Source organism: Colletes gigas, unplaced genomic scaffold (genome assembly GCF_013123115.1).
Source record: "Colletes gigas isolate AHSC1104 unplaced genomic scaffold, ASM1312311v1 Colletes_gigas_Sc00039, whole genome shotgun sequence".
In the NCBI taxonomy this organism is placed as follows: domain Eukaryota; kingdom Metazoa; phylum Arthropoda; class Insecta; order Hymenoptera; family Colletidae; genus Colletes; species Colletes gigas.
This window is the reverse complement of record NW_025106668.1, coordinates 382,818-404,380: the sequence shown is the minus strand read 5'-3', so window position 1 is coordinate 404,380 and position 21,563 is coordinate 382,818. Positions and strand designations below refer to the sequence as shown.

Here is a 21,563-nt window from a genome sequence, read left to right as displayed (position 1 = left end):
TTCGAGAAAAAAATTCGGGTGCCTAAATTATTCGGGCGAAAATAAAAAATTTCAAATCGTTTTAAAAAAATTATTTTTGTTTACAGGGGCCAATTGCAATTATATTTCGCGAGTACACGTACCCCCGAAATTCTACGTATTTTCGAGAAAAAAATTCGGGTGCCTAAATTATTCGGGCGAAAATAAAAAATTTCAAATCGTGTTAAAAAAAATATTTTCAGTTGCGGGGGTCTGTTATAATCATTTTTAGTGAATAGACATACCCCCAAAATTCTACGCACTTTCGAAAAAAAAAATTCTTCGTCGAGAATACAATGTCTGACCGTAAATGAAATTTCTGTCTTCGGTCTACTTATGGAGTTTCATGAATAAAAAGAATTATATTTTTTCACTATCAAATTCACTATTGTCTACATTCCGTATCATGAAACATATGTTTCTTTTAAAGGCTGGTCGTGGTAGTATGCATTGAGTGTCGATATGTTTACTGTTAAAGAACTGGTGAGGATAACTTTGAGACGATGAGATTCGAAAAATGTGACACAATGGGAGGATTTACTGTGCTTCGTTTAGCAACAGTATTGTGGCGTTCCGTCCTAGATCTGTTGGAGGACTCTTCGGTAAAACCGTTCATACACTCGGGAGATCGTCTACCTCGCTGGTTCTTTTCGTAAGAAAAATAGTCGATGAAATAGCATACGTGCCATACACGGCTATTCCAGCGTATCTTGTCTGAAATGATCCATAAACTACCTAAAAGTTTACCCATAGTCTCGATCGACCGTTTCCCTTAGAAAAAAGATCAGCGAGAATGACGACGAATCAAACTTGCGGATAAACCTCCGATAATCCCCACATGTATAGAGAAATCAGTTGAAAGTCTTCAGCCATACGTAGAACCTATACATTCAACTTTGCAATAACGACAATCTTAATAATAGTCATTCAACGACTAAACGTTTGAACAGTATTTAGAAGAAAAAGATGTTAATAATAAAAAGGGAAATATAGAATTTCGTTATGAAATTGAGAAGAAGTACTATTTGTAATTATTTACTCCTAACATTTTTCTATCCCGTAAAACGGTCGCGATTAGACGCTCTAACAAATGAACAAATAAACTGAATAGCTTCTGAAATAAGAGTCGCGTGTCACAACGCTGAAATTTAGTTCAGAACCTAATAGTTTCATGTTTTGAGTTTTGGGTATTTGATCCACTGTGACGCGTGCTCATCCGTGTGAAAAACGATTCCATGAATTCTATTGTAAGTGGCGGTTCGTCGGTGAGGCTTGGTCAATTGGCGAGCAACGATTCCTAGGTTCTCCTCGAACCTCCAGTCGGATGAGAACCAGTCGCCCTCTGTTGGCTGTGTGCCAAATCAGTATGTAATTTACCGTCTCCGCGTTGCTTACTTCCGCGGAGCCCACAATGCGTTTAGCCTGTGTGCCGGTGAAACTGGGTCAAGAATAGGCTGAAAGAAAAATACGACGATTCGAGGGTAACGTTTGAGAACGATTCGGATCGTTTGTCACAGGTCATTTAGCGGATTCGAAGCCTCTGTCCTCTTCTGCAGCCCCTTGCGCGGCTCTTACCTTCCCGTCACTTTCTACGTATGCACTGTCGCCTGAAAACAAATGACGAACAAGCAAATGGAAATTCCAGCCGTTTGTCAGCGAGATTGTAAGCTTTGTAGATAATATAAAAAAAGAAAAATCAGTCTCGTCTGTTAATCGCTAGTTTCTGTACGAGGATTCGGGAAACGCGGATTAGACGAAGCGGAGGAAGAGATAGGTGGAAATCGGTTGTTGAATTAGTAACGGGACAAAGAGAACGGGTTCGTTGTTGCATTACCGTCTCCTATTAATTCGACAATTAGCTGTCGCCTCGTCTCCGCGAGGGTACCAGTCAAACAGAGCAGACTAATTCCCGGTTATCTCCATCCATCCTTCAGCCCGGCTCGAATCCTTCTTCCGTTCCGAGCGCCCCCTGCCTCTTGCCTTCTGTTTCTTCCTTCCCCGACCTCCGATAATTAGCTTAATTAACACAATTATCGCTGTCTTTTTTCTTCTCTTTGCAGGTGCGCACCTTATTCGTGAGCGGCCTACCGATGGACGCCAAACCGAGGGAGCTATATCTGCTGTTCAGAGCATACGAGGTAAGCGGTACTAGTAATTCTCGAATCTAAACTTTCGTATAGTTAATTTTCAAATTTCTTTAGTATTATTATATTTCATGAAATTTACACGCTGACTTAAGGGGGTATTACTACTCTAAACTTGCCAAAAACTCGATTCTCTGAAATTTCTAGAGAATTAATATCTTTCGTATACGTAATTTTCAAATTTATTTAGTATTATTATATATCACGAAATTTACACGCTGACTTAAGGGGGTATCCTATAAACTTTCTAAAAACTCGATACACTTTGGAAATTCCAAAGAATTAATATTTTTCGTATACTTAAATTTCAAATTTATTTGATATTATTTTATTTCACGTAATTTACACGCTGAATTAAGGTGTTATTACTACTATATACATTCCAAAAACTCGATTCTCTGAAATTTCTAAAGAATTAATATTTTTCATACACTTAATTTTCAAATTCATTTAGTACTAGCATGGCCCGTCTCGGCCTCGTCCGATCTTGTGCAAAAGCAATTTATGATTAGGCGATCGTCCTGACATACTTTCGTATATTTCCGCGATAATGCAATTCTCTCGCGAGAAAGCGCTCGAGAAGCTTCGCCACCTAGCGGTAACATCGCAGTAATGCTACGGGGGAGGTATCGCGGTGAATTAAGGTGTTATTACTACTATATACATTCCAAAAACTCGATTCTCTGAAATTTCTAAAGAATTAATATCTTTCGTATATTTAATTCTAAAATTTATTTAATATTATTATATTTCACGTACTTTACACGCTGTATTAAGTGATTATTACTACTATAACCTTCTAACAACTCGATTCTCTGAAAATTCCGGAAAATTAATATCTTTCGTATACTTAATTTTCAAATTTATTTAGTATTATTATATTTCACGTAATTTACACGCCGACTTAAGGGGTTATTACTACTGTAAACATTCCAAAAAATTGATTTCTCTTCTTTTACATTTTCTTGATGAATCGTTGTTCTAGTCGTTTTTATTTAAAGTGGTATAAGTCCATTGTTAGGAAAAAAATGAGTTAATGGTAGTTTTAGCGAGATACAGACACCCTCTTTTTATATTTGTAATCACACGTTCGATGGTGTACGATATCCTCGTGAATTAATTAAAAGAAGTTTAACGTAATCGTTAATCAGATCGTTATTACGTAAATATATGAAGTTCTTGTTACAACTACCGTACACACCAACGCCATCAACTCGTCACCTCCACACATTGAACTTTGAACTAGCCCTTACGTCATTAATTTCCCGCAAGAGGCACCGGGACTCCTCGAGAATGATCGAGCGGCATCCGATTACGATTTCGTGCCACGTTTCATGCGCGATCAGGTCGAAAATGTAGAACAAACATAACCTCCCACGCGGCATAATATTCGACGGAATTAATTTTGCAACTTCGTTAAAAACAAACGCGTTTGCCATTCATATTATAAAATCTATTTCCAATTTCGTCCGACTGAACAAGCGAAAATAAAAAAAAGAAAAATAAGAAAATCGAAAATACTTAAAATTTGTCTATTTTCTCATTTAAAAGCACACGCGACATTTTCATACGACAATAGCGCATATTTGCCATAATTGAAAGCCAATTACCGTACCTAGAATCAACATTCCACATTTTGCATACTTTGGGTCGAATGAAATATTTCTATATAATTTTCTAATTAACAGACAAACTTCGTGAAACGATTCTACTTGCTTTCAGCCAACAGTTTGGTCGTAGAAATTGGAAATAAACTAAAATTGTAATTGACAGTGTATTGAGCTTCAAGTTGCGCAGAATTGAATAAAATTTAGATTTTTTTTTCAAAGTTAATGTGCACTCGAATGCAATGCACAACAACGTATTGTTATTTTACACATTTCAAATGGGTTAAGGTTGCTTTATATTAGTTACGATGCCGGTCCAGCCAAGTATCACTCAATGCTCCACAACTGACCCAACGTGCATCAGAATTCGCATTCACGTCACGTTCCGAATTACTGACTGAATGGTCAATTTCAGGCCTGAGCTCACTGTGAATGGACCACAATTAAACCATCAACGAAATAATTGTGCGATGATAATAACGTTTCCATTAGAAATGTATATCATGACACCCACAAAACTATATCAATTGATAACATAGTAAAAATTATATTGTCAAAAGGATTAGAAAAATTTTACATTAATCAAAAAGAATCTTCTTAAAATAATTGCTTATTGTAATTTAAAGATGTCTTCTTGTACTAGCCAACAAAATTACAATAGTTTCTTTTTTTTTTTAAAGAAAATTGTATCACTTAGTTTACTTTTGCAAACAAAGGTTAAGTTTATAAATTTCGACATTTTGCATAGCAGATATGTATGCAAAATGTTAAAATCGAAAAACTTATTTATTACCGTCAGTAATAAATAGACCCAAAACAAAAAAACTTCCCGAAACATTATAAAGTGCAAAAAAATATAAAACGACGATAAGATAATTGTAAAACACAATTTTTTTGTGTAAGAATTTACAAACGTGCATTAAAGTTGAACGATAAATATAGGTAAATGTACATTTCTATCTTTAACCTCTTCACGCCCCTAGCCACATACGTGGACGTTTAGTTTATTTTTTTTTTATAATTATAGTTACTGGCAATAATAAATAGACCCAAACCAAAAGCAAACAAAAAAAAAAATCGTCCCTGGAGAGGTTGAGGTTGAAATTTGTATGAAAATGTAAAGAAAAATCGACTATTTTTTACCTCGAAATAAACAAGCATTTTAAAGAATGAAGTATACTAATTCATCCTTAAAGAGAAGGAGCATTGGAACTTGGTCGTGCGCGAGCGAATGTAATAGTTAATGTTCGTTTTAGAGCTTAAACCGGTTAACGGTGGCACGTGCTAAAATTTCGATCGAGTTTAGGCGAGCCGTGTCGTCGGCTTCCCAGGAGATTCAAGTTCGAGGGTGTTACGGCGACGAAGATGATGAAATCACGTAATCGAATGCCGAATAATCCGTTTATCTGATAACTCACGATTGGAAGAGGGAAAGTTACACGAAATGTGCTCCCCTCTTCGACCCTTATCTGGTCTCTTTAGTCACTCGTACGGATTCTTCTGCGCGATATCGACTTCGATTTCACGTTAAAAGTCTCGATCATCGTCGTTACTCTTTAACGAACGAAAGGGTACGTCTTATAGGGACCACTAACGTAACGACTTTATTAAGATAATTATTAAGTTAAGTGAAAACTATGTTCATCTTCGTTACGCATCTTAATTTATTCCAACCTAGAAACAGGTTGCACAGGAGTATACGTAGAAGTGTACACCAAAGAATGTTTAACTAAAAATTCATGAAAATTTCTATTCGAATACGAACTGAAACAAAATAATTTTACAATTCCACTCTTCCCATTAATGAATATGTATTTTATAGGTTTTTAATTTAAGAATTATACTCGCTCTAGTGGCTCACTCTAGTGGCTCACTCGCTTACCGTTTGACTTAAGCGATCGTTTTCGTATGTTTTGTTTCGCACTATTTCAGCGTTAACGATATACAGACGGAATATACAGTTTTTGATACGCCAGTGTCAGTGCCATTCCAATGTACTCGCGCAGAGAACAGCATTGTCCCGCGCAAAATTCAACCGTACCTAAGAGGTTATATTTTCGATACGCCAGTGTCAGTGTCAGTGTCAGTGTCATTCCAATGTACATACTCGCGTAGAGAACAGCATTGTCCCGTACAAAATTCAGCCCTACCTAAGAGGTTAACCATCGACTGTAAATACTCGTGAGTTTTTTTATATTGTCATGAATTTGTTGTCCACTTTGCCTGTTTCAAATTGATATAGTTCCGTATACCTAAGCAGTAACCGCCGGAACAACTCGACGGTGAGATTTTTCCAGTCTCGCCAAGGAAACGAAGGGAAGCGCGGAGCTCGTTACCGCGTCGTGAATCGGACTTTCCCACTAAAATCAGGACCACTTCAACCGATTTCTCGAAAATCTATCGCCGCGATTCCGCTATTATCTTCCTACTTCGGTTCTGCGTCAGCGTGCAACACCGATTCCGCCATCGACTCGAGACGACTCGAGCTTCGGTATTATCGATCGGCGGTTCTCTCCTTGACTGATAGGCGAAATCGATCGGAAGGAAAGTTCACGTAAGTGGTATTACCGAAAAGAAATTTACGATATTGAGGTCGAACGTTACGGAAGTTACGCGCAGCATTTTGTGCCGATGCTTTCATAGAAATTAAAGTGGCCGCATCGCTGAGAATTGATGTTTCAACTTGGCCGAGCACCGTGCACGTTACGGAATAAATAACATTCATGAAATCAACAACCGTAGAGAAGATAAATATCCTAATTATCATACGCTTAAATGATAAGAGAATATTTTTAGTGCTGCTCTTTGCCCACATTATAATACGAATAGATAGACGTTCTTACGAGGCATGAGCAATATCTTTGATTTTTTTTATAAAAATAATAGTTTCATCGGGATACTTCCTTCGTGACAGTATCGTGTTGTTTATGAGAATAATAGTTTATTTTATATTTAAGTTCTTAAGGAACAATTTAGCAATAGTTTACTTACCGTCGTATCGATATACTGAAATTTACAACAAAATTGTTTATGACTTTTCAAACCGCGATTGCCGACAACGGCGCCATCTGTTTCCTTCTAGCTCTCTCGCGAGTCCATGTTTAAAGTGTGCACGTGTAAGACGTTAATCGTTACGCGGAAAGAACTATTATATATTTATTTTTATATAATTATTCTTTGGATAAAAATACGTTTCGCGAGTCCATTTGGTGGAAAACGCAACACAAACTGTGGAAATTTGGGGGTTCGAATGAGCAAAACACGACTTCCTCTCAGTAACACACATTCAATGAGGACGAGGTCTTCGTTCCAGGCAAAAGACACACGGTACAATAATAGTAAGTCAGAGGAACTCTAGGTGGCGCAGAAACAAATGCCGCTTTATTTCTAACACAAACAACTTATGTTTCATTTTTTTTACTATTACTTCTTTTTGCGATTTTATTACGTTGTCGAGTTTATAATAATGATTGCATTGTACCCAATATCAAACAATGTTGAGTACGCAGTTTATAATGAAAAATATAGTAGCTTTTGTTAATTGTTATATCGTTAAATTGATAGTGTCGATGACTAGGTTAGTGTCGAAATTAGATGCACATACATTGATATAATTAATAGCTATTGGCGATGCATATAATATTTTTTCATTATACAAGGTGTTCGGCCACCCCTGGGAAAAATTGTAATGGAAAATTTTAGAGACCAAAATAGGACGAAAGTCAAGAATGCCAATTTGTTGATGGAGGTACTGTTGATGGGTACTGAATTTTTTTTTCTCAAAAATGCGCAGGATTTCGGGGGTATGTCTATTCACCAAAAATGATTGTAACCGACCCCTGCAACTGAATCTAATTTTTTTAGAACGATTCGAAATGTTTTAATTTTATCGAAAAATTTCACACCTTCTCGAATTTTTTTCTAGAAAATGGGTAGGATTTTTGGGGTATATCTATTGACCAAAAATGATTGTAATTGACCTCCGCGACCGAAAATAATTTTTCCAGAATGATTTGGAATTTTTTTTTCGCCGAAGAATTGAGGTTATTTTTCAAAATAGCAAAATTTGAGGATATTTTTCTTAATGACTTTGAGGCTGAACGTTACAGAAATGAAACTTTTACGGCGTAAAAGTTACAGATGTCTTTAGAATGCACCGTGCCGTGCATTTTCATGGCACTTCGTTAATATTATACGAAAATTTGAAATTAAAACCGATATTATAAAAGTTAAAGAAATCCTCAAATGCATTATTTTAAACATTTGTTTGGTCTTTCATACAAATTATACGATATCCTGTAGCAAAAGATCGATAAGGACTGAAGTAATTACTTGGAAGTATTACTGCGCTAATTACTGATTTTATTTCTCGTATAAAAGTTGCAGGAATTTTTTAAAATTTACTATAATGAACTGTATATTGTATATTGTATATTGTACATTGTACATTGTATAATAATCAATTGTATGGTACAAATTTATAGAAATTTAATTAAAGATTTATTTTTATAAACTGAAAGAATCGATTGGAAATATTATTATTTCAAATGTTACGATCTAAAATAATTTTAGGAAGAGAGTAAGGTTAAATTTTTAAAAACTTTCACATCAATGAAAAACTGTTACCATCGAGGTTCAAAACGTTGTAAACAGAATTATTTAATATTTTTCTTGGATACGCTCTGTACCAAGGGATTTAATATTTAAAAATAATTATACACGTTTCAGAAAATGTTTAACCTCTTCACGCCCTTGGTCACATATATGGACGTTTAGTTTTTTTAGACCAAAAAGTAAACCGTCCCATAAGAGGTTAAATACAATACGTAGTTAACCTTCATTGTTTTAAGAAACTGTCGACTATATTTCATCAATGACGGAAACAGCATTTAATTCGTTCTGTGCTCAAGAGTTTCCCGTGTTTGCATTCTTAAATATTGCGCTGGTTATGTCGCTGTTTTCCACCATTTCTCGGAGATCTAGGCTAAGATAGTACAAGTTGAGTTTTTTTAAGCACAGCTATTTGCAGAAAACGAGCCCAACAGAAAATGCAATCTTATGCAACGGTGCATTTGTTATCGCAAGCGAAACTTCTATAAAATTATATTGACCCATTTTCTTTCCACGAATAGCCGGGTTGAAGAAAAAAAAACGCCACTTGCAACAGAGTGCTTCGGCGGTGCAATAATTTTTAAGAGTCATGCCATTCCAGATTTCGTTCGACAATCGTACAATCTCGGGCAATTCAATCTTGCGCGAATCAATTTGACATAACCGACTCGGTTTTATATACGTCCGGGAAGAGGTTATTTCAGGCTGTAGGAAGTTAAAACTGCAACAAATTTTTTACAATTTCCGATAGACGTTCTCGAGGATCTCAAATAAATCACAATATTTTTAAATTCCTTTAATAGTGATGTTATCGATGTGTAGCAGAGGTTATATGTTGCGTTCTGTCGTACTAAAACAAAAGATGGCGCGCACGCCTGCCAACGAGGTAAAAGTAAATACCTCCAACACGTGCATGTTTGCCAACATGAGAATGAGAAACATTTCCAACACGATGTTACTATTTTTCTTCAAACTACATTTTTTATTCCGCGATTAAATACTGTAAAAATCCTTAAACGTTACATAAATGTTAATACTAAAATTTCTAAAAACATTTTTTCATATTTTTTTTTCCTAAATACCTTAGCCGAACACCCTCTATACAAGCTATATTGAAGTATTTTTAAAAAAATAATTTAATCAAGATCAAGAATTGTGATCACACGGTGAGTAAATTCACGCGAGAAAGAATCATGATCGCAGTGATGGCATTAGTCATTAAAGATATTAGTTTAGTGATTTTGCACGTCGGCTCTGATTATTGGAAAACTAAACGCGTGTACGCCAATGGCTATTGGAACAGTCGAATAAGGCGCGCGGTATAATCGAAGTTCGAACGATAAAAGAATATTACTTTTATGGTGGCCGGAGTGGGCAGTATTTTTTTGACGAGCCGGTTTACGAGGTCAAAGATGCCATTGCCAGAATATTTCATTACAGCTCGGGCATTGTGCCCGCGCAGAGGAATCGACTTTTCACGTTTCTGGCTCGATCCGTGGACCCCCGTACAACAATTTCGTAATGCGCATCTGATACCCGATACAGAGTTGGCCACACTGCTACGCACGAAAGGCGGAAAGACATTACTATCGCGTCACGTGAGCACACCTAAACGCACCACGTCCTTAGAAATATGACCGCGAGATTGGAGCTGTCTCCAAATTGCTTCGTAACAAACCGTTATGGTAGACCTTCGATCACACGAACCCCTATTAATCAAACGATCGATTATCAGGACGGAACGAATCTAAAAAGTAGACAGAGCTACCCCGAGTAGTTGAAATTCAAAAACAAAGCTTGTTCTTTCGAAATGAGGTTAGGAGTACCTGATTATCCAAGTAGCTTGAAAATTCGAGGGAATTTGATCTGCTCGGATGTTTAAACAACTTGATTGTTTATATAAAATGCGATGTTAACTATAACATAAAAAGTTAAAAAGTTATGTGTCAATTACTTGTTCTAAACTAAAAGAAATTTAATATTTGTAATCATTCTTTAGCTTTTACCAATATCGAACCACCCCGAATTATTTTAATAAACAGATATTGTTGAAATAACTTGGAGTGCTTCGATATTTCATTTGAACGTTTCTAGAAATCTTTTCTCTTTCCAGAAAGCTCTTCGGGAGCTTTTTCATTTGATCGTTTCTAGGAATCTTTCACGGTGTTTGTGAATATAACGGTACGGCTGTCTCGAAAGATTACAATCGACGTAAAATTTCTGGCTGTCGTTTATTTATCGTTTGGCGCTTCGATTGTCAAGCGGATTATGTACGACTGGCAGAGAAATATAGCATCCGGTGAACAATGTTTGAGGGAATTAATAGACGTGGTACTAAAGACCTGTCGGTGTGCTCGTGAAGTCGACGAATCGACTTTAGAAGAGTGTTTCTTGGACTGCGCGCGTTCAAAATAAAAATGATTTCTAGTTTAAGTGAAGCTCTCGAGAATTGTCACATTGATTACGTATCGTAATTACAAAGTTATTATCGGGACGATTGCACTACGAAAATAATTAAAGAATGAGTTGCCCGATATCTGAGATTATACAGGGTGTTCGGCCAACCCTGGGAAAAATTTTAATGGGGGATTCTAGAGGCCAAAATAAGACGAAAATCAAGAATACTAATTCGTTGATGGAGGCTTCGTTAAAAAGTTATTATCGATTAAAGTTCCGCATGCGCAGCTGTTCGCAGATTCCCGTCTCACAAGTGGAACTTTAAACGTTAATAACTTTTTAACGAAGCCTCCGTCAACAAATTACTATTCTTGATTTTCGTCTTATTTTGGCCTCTAGAATCTCCCATTAAAATTTTTCCCATGGATGGGCCGAACACCCCGTATAATTGACCAAAGAAGCTTTTTTATTTATTTTCATTTCGCCGATTCTACACAGATATTAAACAGTTTAGGTTTATTATCGTGTTTAATTATGATTAATATTTTATTATTTAACTGAAAAATGTATGATAACGTTGATTTTCTGCTATTCGTTTAATATGTTTATACGGCTACGTTATAGATTATTGTGTTATTAATTGAAAAATGTCGGAATTGTTCTGAAGATAAGAATTAAAATTAGTGAATACGCGTCCTCGTAGCCGAGCCAAAAATATGAGAGTCGAAAACATACTACAGCTGTAATCACACGAAGTGACTTCTCTGAATGAAAGTTCCCTGAATGTTCCAGAAACGCAACACTCTAATTTCTTTGAGTAGCACGGAATTATAATCCAGCGCAAAATGAAAACTGCGATCGGAAACGAGGTCAATATTTGAATACCGATATTCAGATACTTGTACACAATCGTCCATTAGTATAACAAGGAGTCACGGGTCTTTGCGGAATTCCTAATTTTGAATTATCATTTACTGAAAGTCACGAACTTGGCATGTTTTATTACAAACATGTACTATGCCAAAAACTAGTTTATCACACTGTCAGGAAAAACATACTTTCCTTGTAAATAAATCCCTGAAAAGACCAAAAAAATAAAACTCAAGACTGGATCATCCCTTTAAGATAAATCTAACCTAAAAATTGCTTTTCTGAGTTAAAAACTGTTTTCCTGACTTTGGAGAGGAAGAAAAGCAGTTAATAAATCCTTAAAAAGACCAAAAAAATAGAACTCTAGACTGAATCATCCCCTTATGATTAATTTAACCTAAAAATTGCTTTTCTGAGTTAAAAACTGCTTTTCTGACTTTGGAGAGGAAGAAAAGCAGTTAATAAATCCTTAAAAAGACCAAAAAAATAAAACTCTAGACTGGATCATTCCCTTATGATTAATCTAACCTAAAACTTGCACTTCTGAGTTAAAAACTGTTTTTCTGACTTTGGAGAAGAAGAAAAGCACTTTCTAAGTGTGAGCAATCATAAAACATAAACAAATACATATACAAAATGTCGAAATTAACAAACTTATACTTTCTTTGTAAATAAATCCCTGAAAAGACCAAAAAATTGAAACTCTAGACTGGATCATCCCCTTAAGATAAATCTAACCTAAAAATTGCTTTTCTGAGTTAAAAACTGCTTTTCTGACTTTGGAGAGGAAGAAAAGCAGTTAATAAATCCTTAAAAAGACCAAAAAAATAAAACTCTAGACTGGATCATTCCCTTATGATTAATCTAACCTAAAACTTGCTCTTCTGAGTTAAAAACTGTTTTTCTGACTTTGGAGAAGAAGAAAAGCACTTTCTAAGTGTGAGCAATCATAAAACATAAACAAATACATATACAAAATGTCGAAATTAACAAACTTATACTTTCTTTGTAAATAAATCCCTGAAAAGACCAAAAAATTGAAACTCTAGACTAGATCATCCCTTTAAGATAAATCTAACCTAGAAATTGCTTTTCTGAGTTAAAAACTGTTTTCCTGACTTTGGAGAGGAAGAAAAACAGTTAATAAATCCTTAAAAAGACCAACAAAATAAAACTCAAGACTGGATCATCCCCTTAAGATAAATCTAACCTAAAAATTGCTTTTCTGAGTTAAAAACTGTTTTTCTGACAGTGTCTGGATCATCCCCTTATGATTAATCTAAGTGATAAATTTTCTGTGTTAAGAAGTGTTTTTCTGATTTTGGAGACGAAATAAAGCATAGATCATCCCCTTAAGATCAATGCAAGTTAAAAATGGCAGAAACCTCTCTGTAGCGGGGATTGCAAATTAGTTGTCGTCGCTAATAACATCGTTTTACGTTTCCAGAGTTAATTATATAAAGAATTACCTTCTTTCTGGCCGTGGGATGCATTTTGACTCGCACTGTACACACTCAGCGGATGAAAAAGTCTTCCGCAGTGAACGTCGACTGCCGCTATAAATTCACCTCGCATACCGCGCGTTTTTAACCGGAGTCTCCCGCAACGAAAGGGTTAATATATATGTAACATGTCATATAGATAACGCTTGAGGAAGAATAACGGCTACCCAAAAAAATTCAACGTATCGCGGTAACATTTACATTAACGGAAACTTTAACATTTTCGCACATACGATATTATGCAGCCACACTTGCCATAAGTGGTTGGATGGGTCTCAAGTTGAAACTCTCGACGGATAGTACACGGCGATTTCTCAACGTTACGACTCGAGGTGGAGAGGTTAATGAACCCCAGAATTCGAGAGCACATATATTCCAGAGCATAACTACATTATCTTCTAAAATTTTTGAGAGTTTCGGAGCATTGATCGATGATTTCTAAATAACAGTATTACCGCGAAACAGATTGAAATGAAAAAATCGGCGAACATAACATTTCACATTTCAGCAACTTGGACTTGTATGTTTAGGGACTTTGGTTACATCTAGTAGCAAGTAACAGAATTCTTTAGTAACTTTTGCTCCAGTGGAACCTTACGAACTGACGCTAAGCGCATTAACGTAATAACTCCCAGAACAAAATCGTAAAATTGTTTACGAGACCAAAACTTTGATTGCAGACAATTCGAAACTGCAGAACTTAAAATTTGAGCATCTTCTTCAATAAAGACATTTTTTTAAAATATCTCGAGATCTAATAATTTTTTTGCCATAGTACCCTAATCATCGTTTACGTAGAATGAACAGAAGAATCGATCTGTGTAAAAAAAAATATGCATTTCTATTTAAAGAAATGATGCAATTGTTAATTGCACATGCACTGCTGCACCTAAAAAAAATTGAAAGGCCTACAGATATAGTGCTCCTCGAGCCATTTATCTTTCTCCTTTGGTATTTTTGCGTAAATGCAATAATGACGGAGTTATGACTTGAAACAATTGCGTGGACCACCCTCTATATAGCAACCGAGGGTCGGTCGAACGCTTGTGAGAGCGCGACCCCTCTGGTGGCGAGCATGGGAGGCGACGCCACAAAACAATAAGAAAAGTAAGATAGTATGAGAAAAAAAGAGTTTTGTGATAATCAAATGAGTAAGACACATGTTGTAAAAGAAAGTAATTTTCTATTTGGAAAATTGGTGTAGTAGAGCCAAATGTAAGGTCCTAGGCACCCTAATAAAGCTAACCTCAATCTGATTCTCCTCAAGAAGTGGAGATTCCCGAATTCCTCTTTTTTTAGAATCTCGAGAATTTTAAAAATAGATTAAAGATTCTGGAATTTCGAAATCCTGTTATAACTTCCAATTGGAACAGAGAAAATTAAGCAGAGGACGAAATCAGGGCACTTTACTCTAGTTATATGATAAACGATATTTGGTTTCGTTTAGAAAAAGAAACTCTTGTTCCCCGACTCTTTGTATTTGCAAATTGGTATAATTACAGACCTTTGATCGTATTTATAGAAAAATGTCCGTACATGCGTCGTTGAACGTCGCGTGCACGTTCTCCTCGACCGGTACATATGTCGTGCATTATTTTCGCTACAAAATATCGCCTGGTACGCCATTGAAAGCGTCAGTCCGCGCAGGAAGACGACGATATTTCAGATTTCATTAACACGCGTTTTCTCCGCGGCGGGCAACCTGTATACATACAAATATAACACGAGTACTCATGAGTTTATTGTGCCACTAAAATCCGGGATCATGCCAGGGAGTCGGTGCAGTAGGATTATGCGAGCGGTGCCAAGGTGCTGTGTTCGCTCGATGTAAAGAGCAGCAGAAATCTTGTAACAGACTTTCCATATATCATTCGTGCGCTTCGCCGCGCGCTTGTTTATGCGACAGAAACGTCCCAATGCTCGAAACGTACGAGCAGCATTAAATTCGGACGTGGAAAAAAACACGGTCCCTAGGACCAAGCTAGCATAAGTTAACGTAACATTGTTTAACGTTAAATATCATTATTATCATAATAAATCCTCTGTACTTTATAATTCAGTAAAACACAGTTCTGCTAATAGCAATAACAGTTGTTACAAACTTTTTGATATTACTATATGGAGCCTTTTAGGTTACACTGAAATAAATTTTAAATAAATGAATTTTCGACTCGAAGCTGGTCGTTCAAAACTTTGTCAATTACAATCATTTTTTGTGAATCGACATACCCTCAAATTCCTACGCACTTTCGAGAAAAAAATTCAGGAGGTGCCTGAAATCGTTCGGAGAAAAAAAGAATTTCAAATCGGTCCGAAAAAATTATTTTCGGTTGTGGGGATCAATTACAATTATTTCTGCTCAATAGACATGCCCTCGAAATCCTACGCACTCTCTTAAAAGAAATTCGAGAAGTTGTGAAATTTATCGACGGGGAAAAAAAAATTTCAAATCGTTTTGGAAAAATTATTTTCGGTTGCGGGGGTCAATTAGAATCATTTCTGGTGAATAGACACACCCCCAAAATCTTGCGCATTTTCCAGAAAAAAATTCATTACTGAAAAGATAATGTCTGACCAGGAATATTCTACTACGAAAAAAAAAAATTTCAAATCGTTTTGAAAAAATTATTTTCGGTTGGGGGGATCGATTACAATCATTTTTGGTGAATAGACACATCCCCGAAATCCTACGCGTTTTGGAGAAAAAAATTCTTTACTTGAAATATACTGTGTGGCCAGAAATGTTTCTATAACATTTTAACGAAGCCTCAATCAACAAATTAGTATCCTTGATTTTCGTCTTATTTTGGCCCCTAGAATCTCCTATTAAAATTTATCCCAGGGTTGACGGAACGCCCTGTATATTTAATGGACCATTTAATAAATGTATGCAGTTACTTGTGAACGTTTAACACGTTGACTGCCAGTCTAAAATCCTAAAATTGTTTACGAGACCAAAACTCTGATTTTAGGCGATTGTAAACTGCACAACTTAAAAGTTGTCGTAATAGTTACTTTTCTAACCTCATTAACATTTACGAAGCCTATTAAAATTGATTTTCCATTGTTAAAAGTTCTGTCACCCAAATATTTGTGACGCGGCAGTCAAAGTGTTAATATTGATCCAGAATATAAAAAAAAAACATAGTTGAGACTTGAACATACGATGAAAAAACTAAATGGTTGCTTTATTGTAGCAGAGGTTATAGAAATGGACAATAAACGACACATATGTATATTTTTAGGTTATGTTTAATACATATGACACATATCGTTCCATACATGGGCACTGCTAGTGCGTTCTCGCTATACTAAGACAAAAGATGGCGCGCACGCCTGCCAACGAGGTAAAAGTAAATACCTACAACACGTGCATGTTTGCCAACATGGGAATGAGAAACATTTCCAACATTTATAAACTGTAAATGTGAGAAGTATATTTTCGTTGCTGTCCAACGAACGAAATTAGAGCGATTAAAGATTGGTAACATTTTCTAGAACAGTCCAATAGTAATTACGTTTCCGGACGATTGAGACAAATGGATTTAAATATCAGGGGTGCAAGGATCATTGCAAAGTTCATCTATTATAACACATTAGTATTTTTACTTAATGCCTGACCTAGATGGCATATTCGAGCGTTCAAAGTGCTGAATTACATATTAGACGTGGGAATTATTGGTAGACGATCTTCTATTAGTCCTACGTATACGGATGCTGGGATTATTCAAATACTTTACATCCGAAAGCTATTAATAAATTTCAAATATTACTATAGAAATAAATAAATATTTGCACGTTTTCTTCCTTATCAAAATAGAAATGTTTTATAACATCCCAATGAAAAAGAAAATTTAATTTAGAATTCACATCACGCTACTTGAGAACATTCACATTGGAAGTCAAGTTTTTTAAGCAGAACATGGTATTTTTTATAGCAATATTCGAATTCTACGCAGATAAATACGAAAGTTTTGTTGCAAACAGTGTATTTTACGAAAGCGTCTGTATCGGATGTGAAATGATCTTGCAAGCATAGAAAAATAATTTATTTAGGCCATGAATTTAAATTCTTCGAATAAGAGGTTCTTTTTATTTGCAAATTTCAAGTAGGTAAATTATGAAATTAAAATTGCAAGATAGAATTATAACGATGCAAGAACTTTTATTGGTATAGAAACTTAGACCCGAGCAAATTCATTTGAAATAAAAATAACTGTTTGAAATAGTTGATTTTCGACCGTTATCTGAAACTGAAAATAATAAAGATACGTTCGGAATACAGCGATTTCAAACGAGCTATCTTGTTATTTCTTTATTTCAAATTGGCCAATAGAAACAATCATGAAAATAATAATTAACAAAAAGATTTACTTTAAAAAATCTTTATAACAATTTGTTTAAAGAAGCGATACGAAAGACTGTAAACAAAAGTTGTAAACACAATTTCGAAAATCCAAATTTTATATTCCATGTTACGATTATTTCAAATAATTAGGAAATAAAATAACATGTTTGAAATAATATTTGAAATTATGTTAGTCTAGGAGAGTCCAGGTCTGGAGGAAGTACAAGTACGAGTACAAATACAGGTTTAACGGAATGTGATTTAAATAGACTCACGATGCATAACGTAATTCACAGTCAAAGGATGCAAATAGCAGATGCATCGTTTTTTGCGTAAAAATATATCCCCGTCAACATTAAAGAACGCGTAACGTCCAGGGATAAATGGTACCAACTACGGCTCCCTAATTACGACTCCACTAATTAGTACTGGCACCGTATACGTACAATTAACAGTTTGATAGCTTAATGAGCTTTATGCTGACTGTATCATACGGATGAAGCAAATATTTATCTTACATGTAACGATTCTCTGGCGCTGCGGTCGAAGGGAAAGATTCTTTAACTAAGACCTTTTTGAAAGTATCCCCCCCTAAAAAAAATGTGAAAAATGCTTATGCAAGTTTACATATTTTGCCTCTAGCCCGAATCCCGGGAGATTCTCGGGACAAAGGATAATGCAACTAGCTTTGCATCTCCACGTGCAAATAACCGTTTTCATTTTAAAAGTGCAGCCAATTACATTTGTTTATACATCTCTAGAGTGTAAATGTACAAGCAGACACGCTTATATTCGCAACAGAAAATGTCGATTATGGATTATTATTTGTCCCATCGACGACGATCATTTCGACCGTTCGATAGCTATTTCTCAAGCATTCGTTCTCGAGAATCGTAAAATGGCGGAAATGATTCACAGTCGTTGAAACTTTGATAATCAAAAATACCAGGTCCCATTAAAAAAAAAAAACGAGTTTCGGTTTGAAAATGCTATTTCGATAGCGCGCACTCGAATTAGTTACTAAAATTTCTTTAGTTTTCAATTAAAAAATCACTCTCCGCCATTTTAATAGGGGCGGACGGGTGGTCTGGGACGCCCTGTATAAAAGAGGCGAAAACGATAGGTTGTTCAGTGAATAAAATTATCGGTATTTCGGTGTAATATTAAAATTTGCATTTTGCATGCACCGTTAAGCCTCGACGAGACCTTTCGACGCCTTGCTCGCCGGCCAGTTGCCACGAAAGAAACACTTCCGTCATCGCGGGGGGGTTAAAAATATTCACCCGGATCGCTCCAGTTTTCTCACGCGACATCAATAGTTTTAAATATCCACCACCAGATGCGCCTCGATTATTTATAATAAGAACCGTCTCCGTGTCTCCCCCGTCCTTTGACCGATTTCGACCGACGTCCAACCGTACTTTTTAATTGACATCTGACCTACGAGGTGCGTTAAGGATTCTTAAGGAACCTTCACATCGCGGGGTTTGTGATACGGACGTGACTTCTCCGCTATTTTTGAGGATTAGGCCTTCGAGACATTTTTACGCGACAAATTACGTTACGGTCATTGAAGAAACTCCAAACTCCAACACGGGACTTGGAATCCTTGGAGCTGTGTTCCTTGCCTCGATAGCGATCGACGTATCGTAAACCCGCGGTAGCGCACATCTGCGTATTTTATTTGCCCGACTCGAGCCCTTGTGACGTTTTCCTCTTCCCGAGATTGAAAAATCACCTCAAGATACGTAATTTTGGGACGCTCGAAAACATTGATGCGGCTGTAACCGACCAGCTGAAGGCCACACCAGTATTCGAGTTCCAGCACTCCCCAAAAGGAAGTTATTTCGAGGGATACAACATTGAATTGTAATTCTATTCGAATAAAAATATTTTGAAAAATCAGTCTCGTTACTTAATTTACACGCCTCGTATGCTACCCGCGAATACGTCGATTCTCCTTGGGTGTTCACGCCCGGCCGATCCGTGGCAATCGTACGATCTTCATTCGCTAGCGCCAAGCGTCGTTAGGCTCCCGATAAATCTTGATTACCTCGTCGAAGCCGCACTTGAACGTTTAACGATAAATCCAGCCAGCTTCGATCGAATGAAACTGCCCTCTAAGGTTTTATGTAGGGGATACTACGGTCCCCTATAAATAACTGTAAATCACGCTACCTATTTAGGCTACTGTCGTGCACGAGGTGTGTAAATTAAGTAATGGGACTGATGTTTCCTTGGGATGCCAACACAGCGCTGGAGACGATTCTTCCGATCCTCGTAGCAGTGCTAGAACTCGGATACTGATGTAGCCTTCAGCTGGGTCGGTTACAGCCGCTTCAATGTTTTCGAGTGTCCCAAAATTACGTCCCTCGAGGTGATTTTTCATTCTCCGGAAGAGGAAGCGATCACAGGGGCTCAAGTCAGGCGAATAAAGGAGGCTAAGAGGAGTCGCAGGAATGTTTTCGCTGGCCAAAAACTCATTTACTGAAATTGCTGTGTGACAAGGCGCATTCGTTTGGCCTCACACGCGTGACCCTTTTTCGAAGTTTTTCTAGAACCTCTCGGTAGAAGTGTTGATTGACCGTTTGGCGTCGAGGCACAAACTATTTGTGGATTCCCTGGCTATTAAAAAAGTAAATCGACATGACTTTTTGCTCATTTTTAGAACGCACTAGAAAAAACTGTTTTACGAAAACAATTGCTATGGCCAACCAAATGGCTCTAGCGGGAACAAACTTGTATCGAAGGCGTATCACACGTTCACCTACCGTCACTCCAAGTGTCCCCAATGTTGACAGATGGAATGTTACGTTTGCCAGTCTCACTACTTAATTTACACACATTTTACATATTACTATTGACTTTTAATAAGTTTCTTTGATAATAAATATTTTTTTTAGAACGATTTGAAACTTTTTTTTTCGACAAAAAATACCCCACCATCGATTTTTCTTAAAAATTTGTATGACATCCTACGGAAATGTTGTTTAATACTTTTTTGTAGGTACCCATCAGCTCTACTCCAGAAAAAAGTTTCATTCAAATATGTTCATTATTGTAGGAGTTATAGTCGCTCGAAAATTGGACCAATTTTATGAAGAAACTAGCATGCCCCGTCTCGGCTTCACTCGACCTTGTGCAAAAGCAATTTATGACCAGACGATCGTCCTGACATATATATCCGCGATAATGCAATTCTCTCGCGAGAAAGCGCTCGAGAAGCTTCGCCACCTGGCGGTAATGTCGCAGTAATGCTACGGGGGAGGTATCGCGCGGGCCGAATATGCGCATGCGCGCGTAAGTAGACTGTCGTATACGGGGGTTACGTGGTCTGTCAAACAGTCGTACACATGAAATCTTTGCATATAAATTACATGTTAATAACGCGCTTCTGAGACATGCTACATAGCCTATGTCCGTCCTAGAGTATGCAGGAATAACGTGTCAAAGTTTGAGGAAGATCGGTTCAATAGGTCTTGAGTTTTGCGCGAACATAAAAATCGGCTCTCTCTTTATATAATAGTATAGATAACTTTTTGAGTGTTTTTGGAATTTCCACATATTCTTCATCAAAATACGCGTTGTTTACATTTCGAAATCCTCCAATCCGTTCAGTGGTTATGACGTTTCAAAGATACGCAAGAAATTTCCCAGTGATATTTCTGCCCCGAAATTAGATTTTCGGTAAGGAATTTTTTTCTCGAAAATGCGCAGGATTTCGGGGCAATGCGCAATGACCAAAAATGATTGTAATCGAGCCCTGCAACTGAAAATAATTTTTTTCAGAATGATTTGAAATTTTTTAATTTAATTTTTTAATAACTTTTTAACGAAGCCTGAATTAAGAAATTGATATTCTTGATTTTCGTCTTATTTTGGCCTCTAGAATCTCCCATTAAAATTTTTCCCAGGAGTGGCCGAACATTCTGTATATGAAATATTAATGGAACCGATATTTTTCTCGGACCAAACAATTAATGACATTTATTGCATTTATCGTTCGCATTCGAATAAAACAGTCAGGAGAATGGTCGATGTATTTTGAAAACGACGCCAATGCAGC

General features: G+C 36.5%; 1 protein-coding gene across 2 annotated transcripts in view; it reads left to right on the top strand.

Annotated features, from left to right (window-relative positions):
- LOC122402766 (protein couch potato-like) overlaps positions 1–21,563 on the top strand; it is a 184,307-nt gene that overhangs the window by 91,368 nt on the left and 71,376 nt on the right. For both annotated transcript variants that reach the window (XM_043405831.1, XM_043405830.1), the window contains exon 2: positions 2,079–2,156. In XM_043405831.1, coding sequence (XP_043261766.1) covers positions 2,079–2,156 — 78 coding nt within the window. The remainder of the gene's footprint in view (positions 1–2,078; positions 2,157–21,563) is intronic.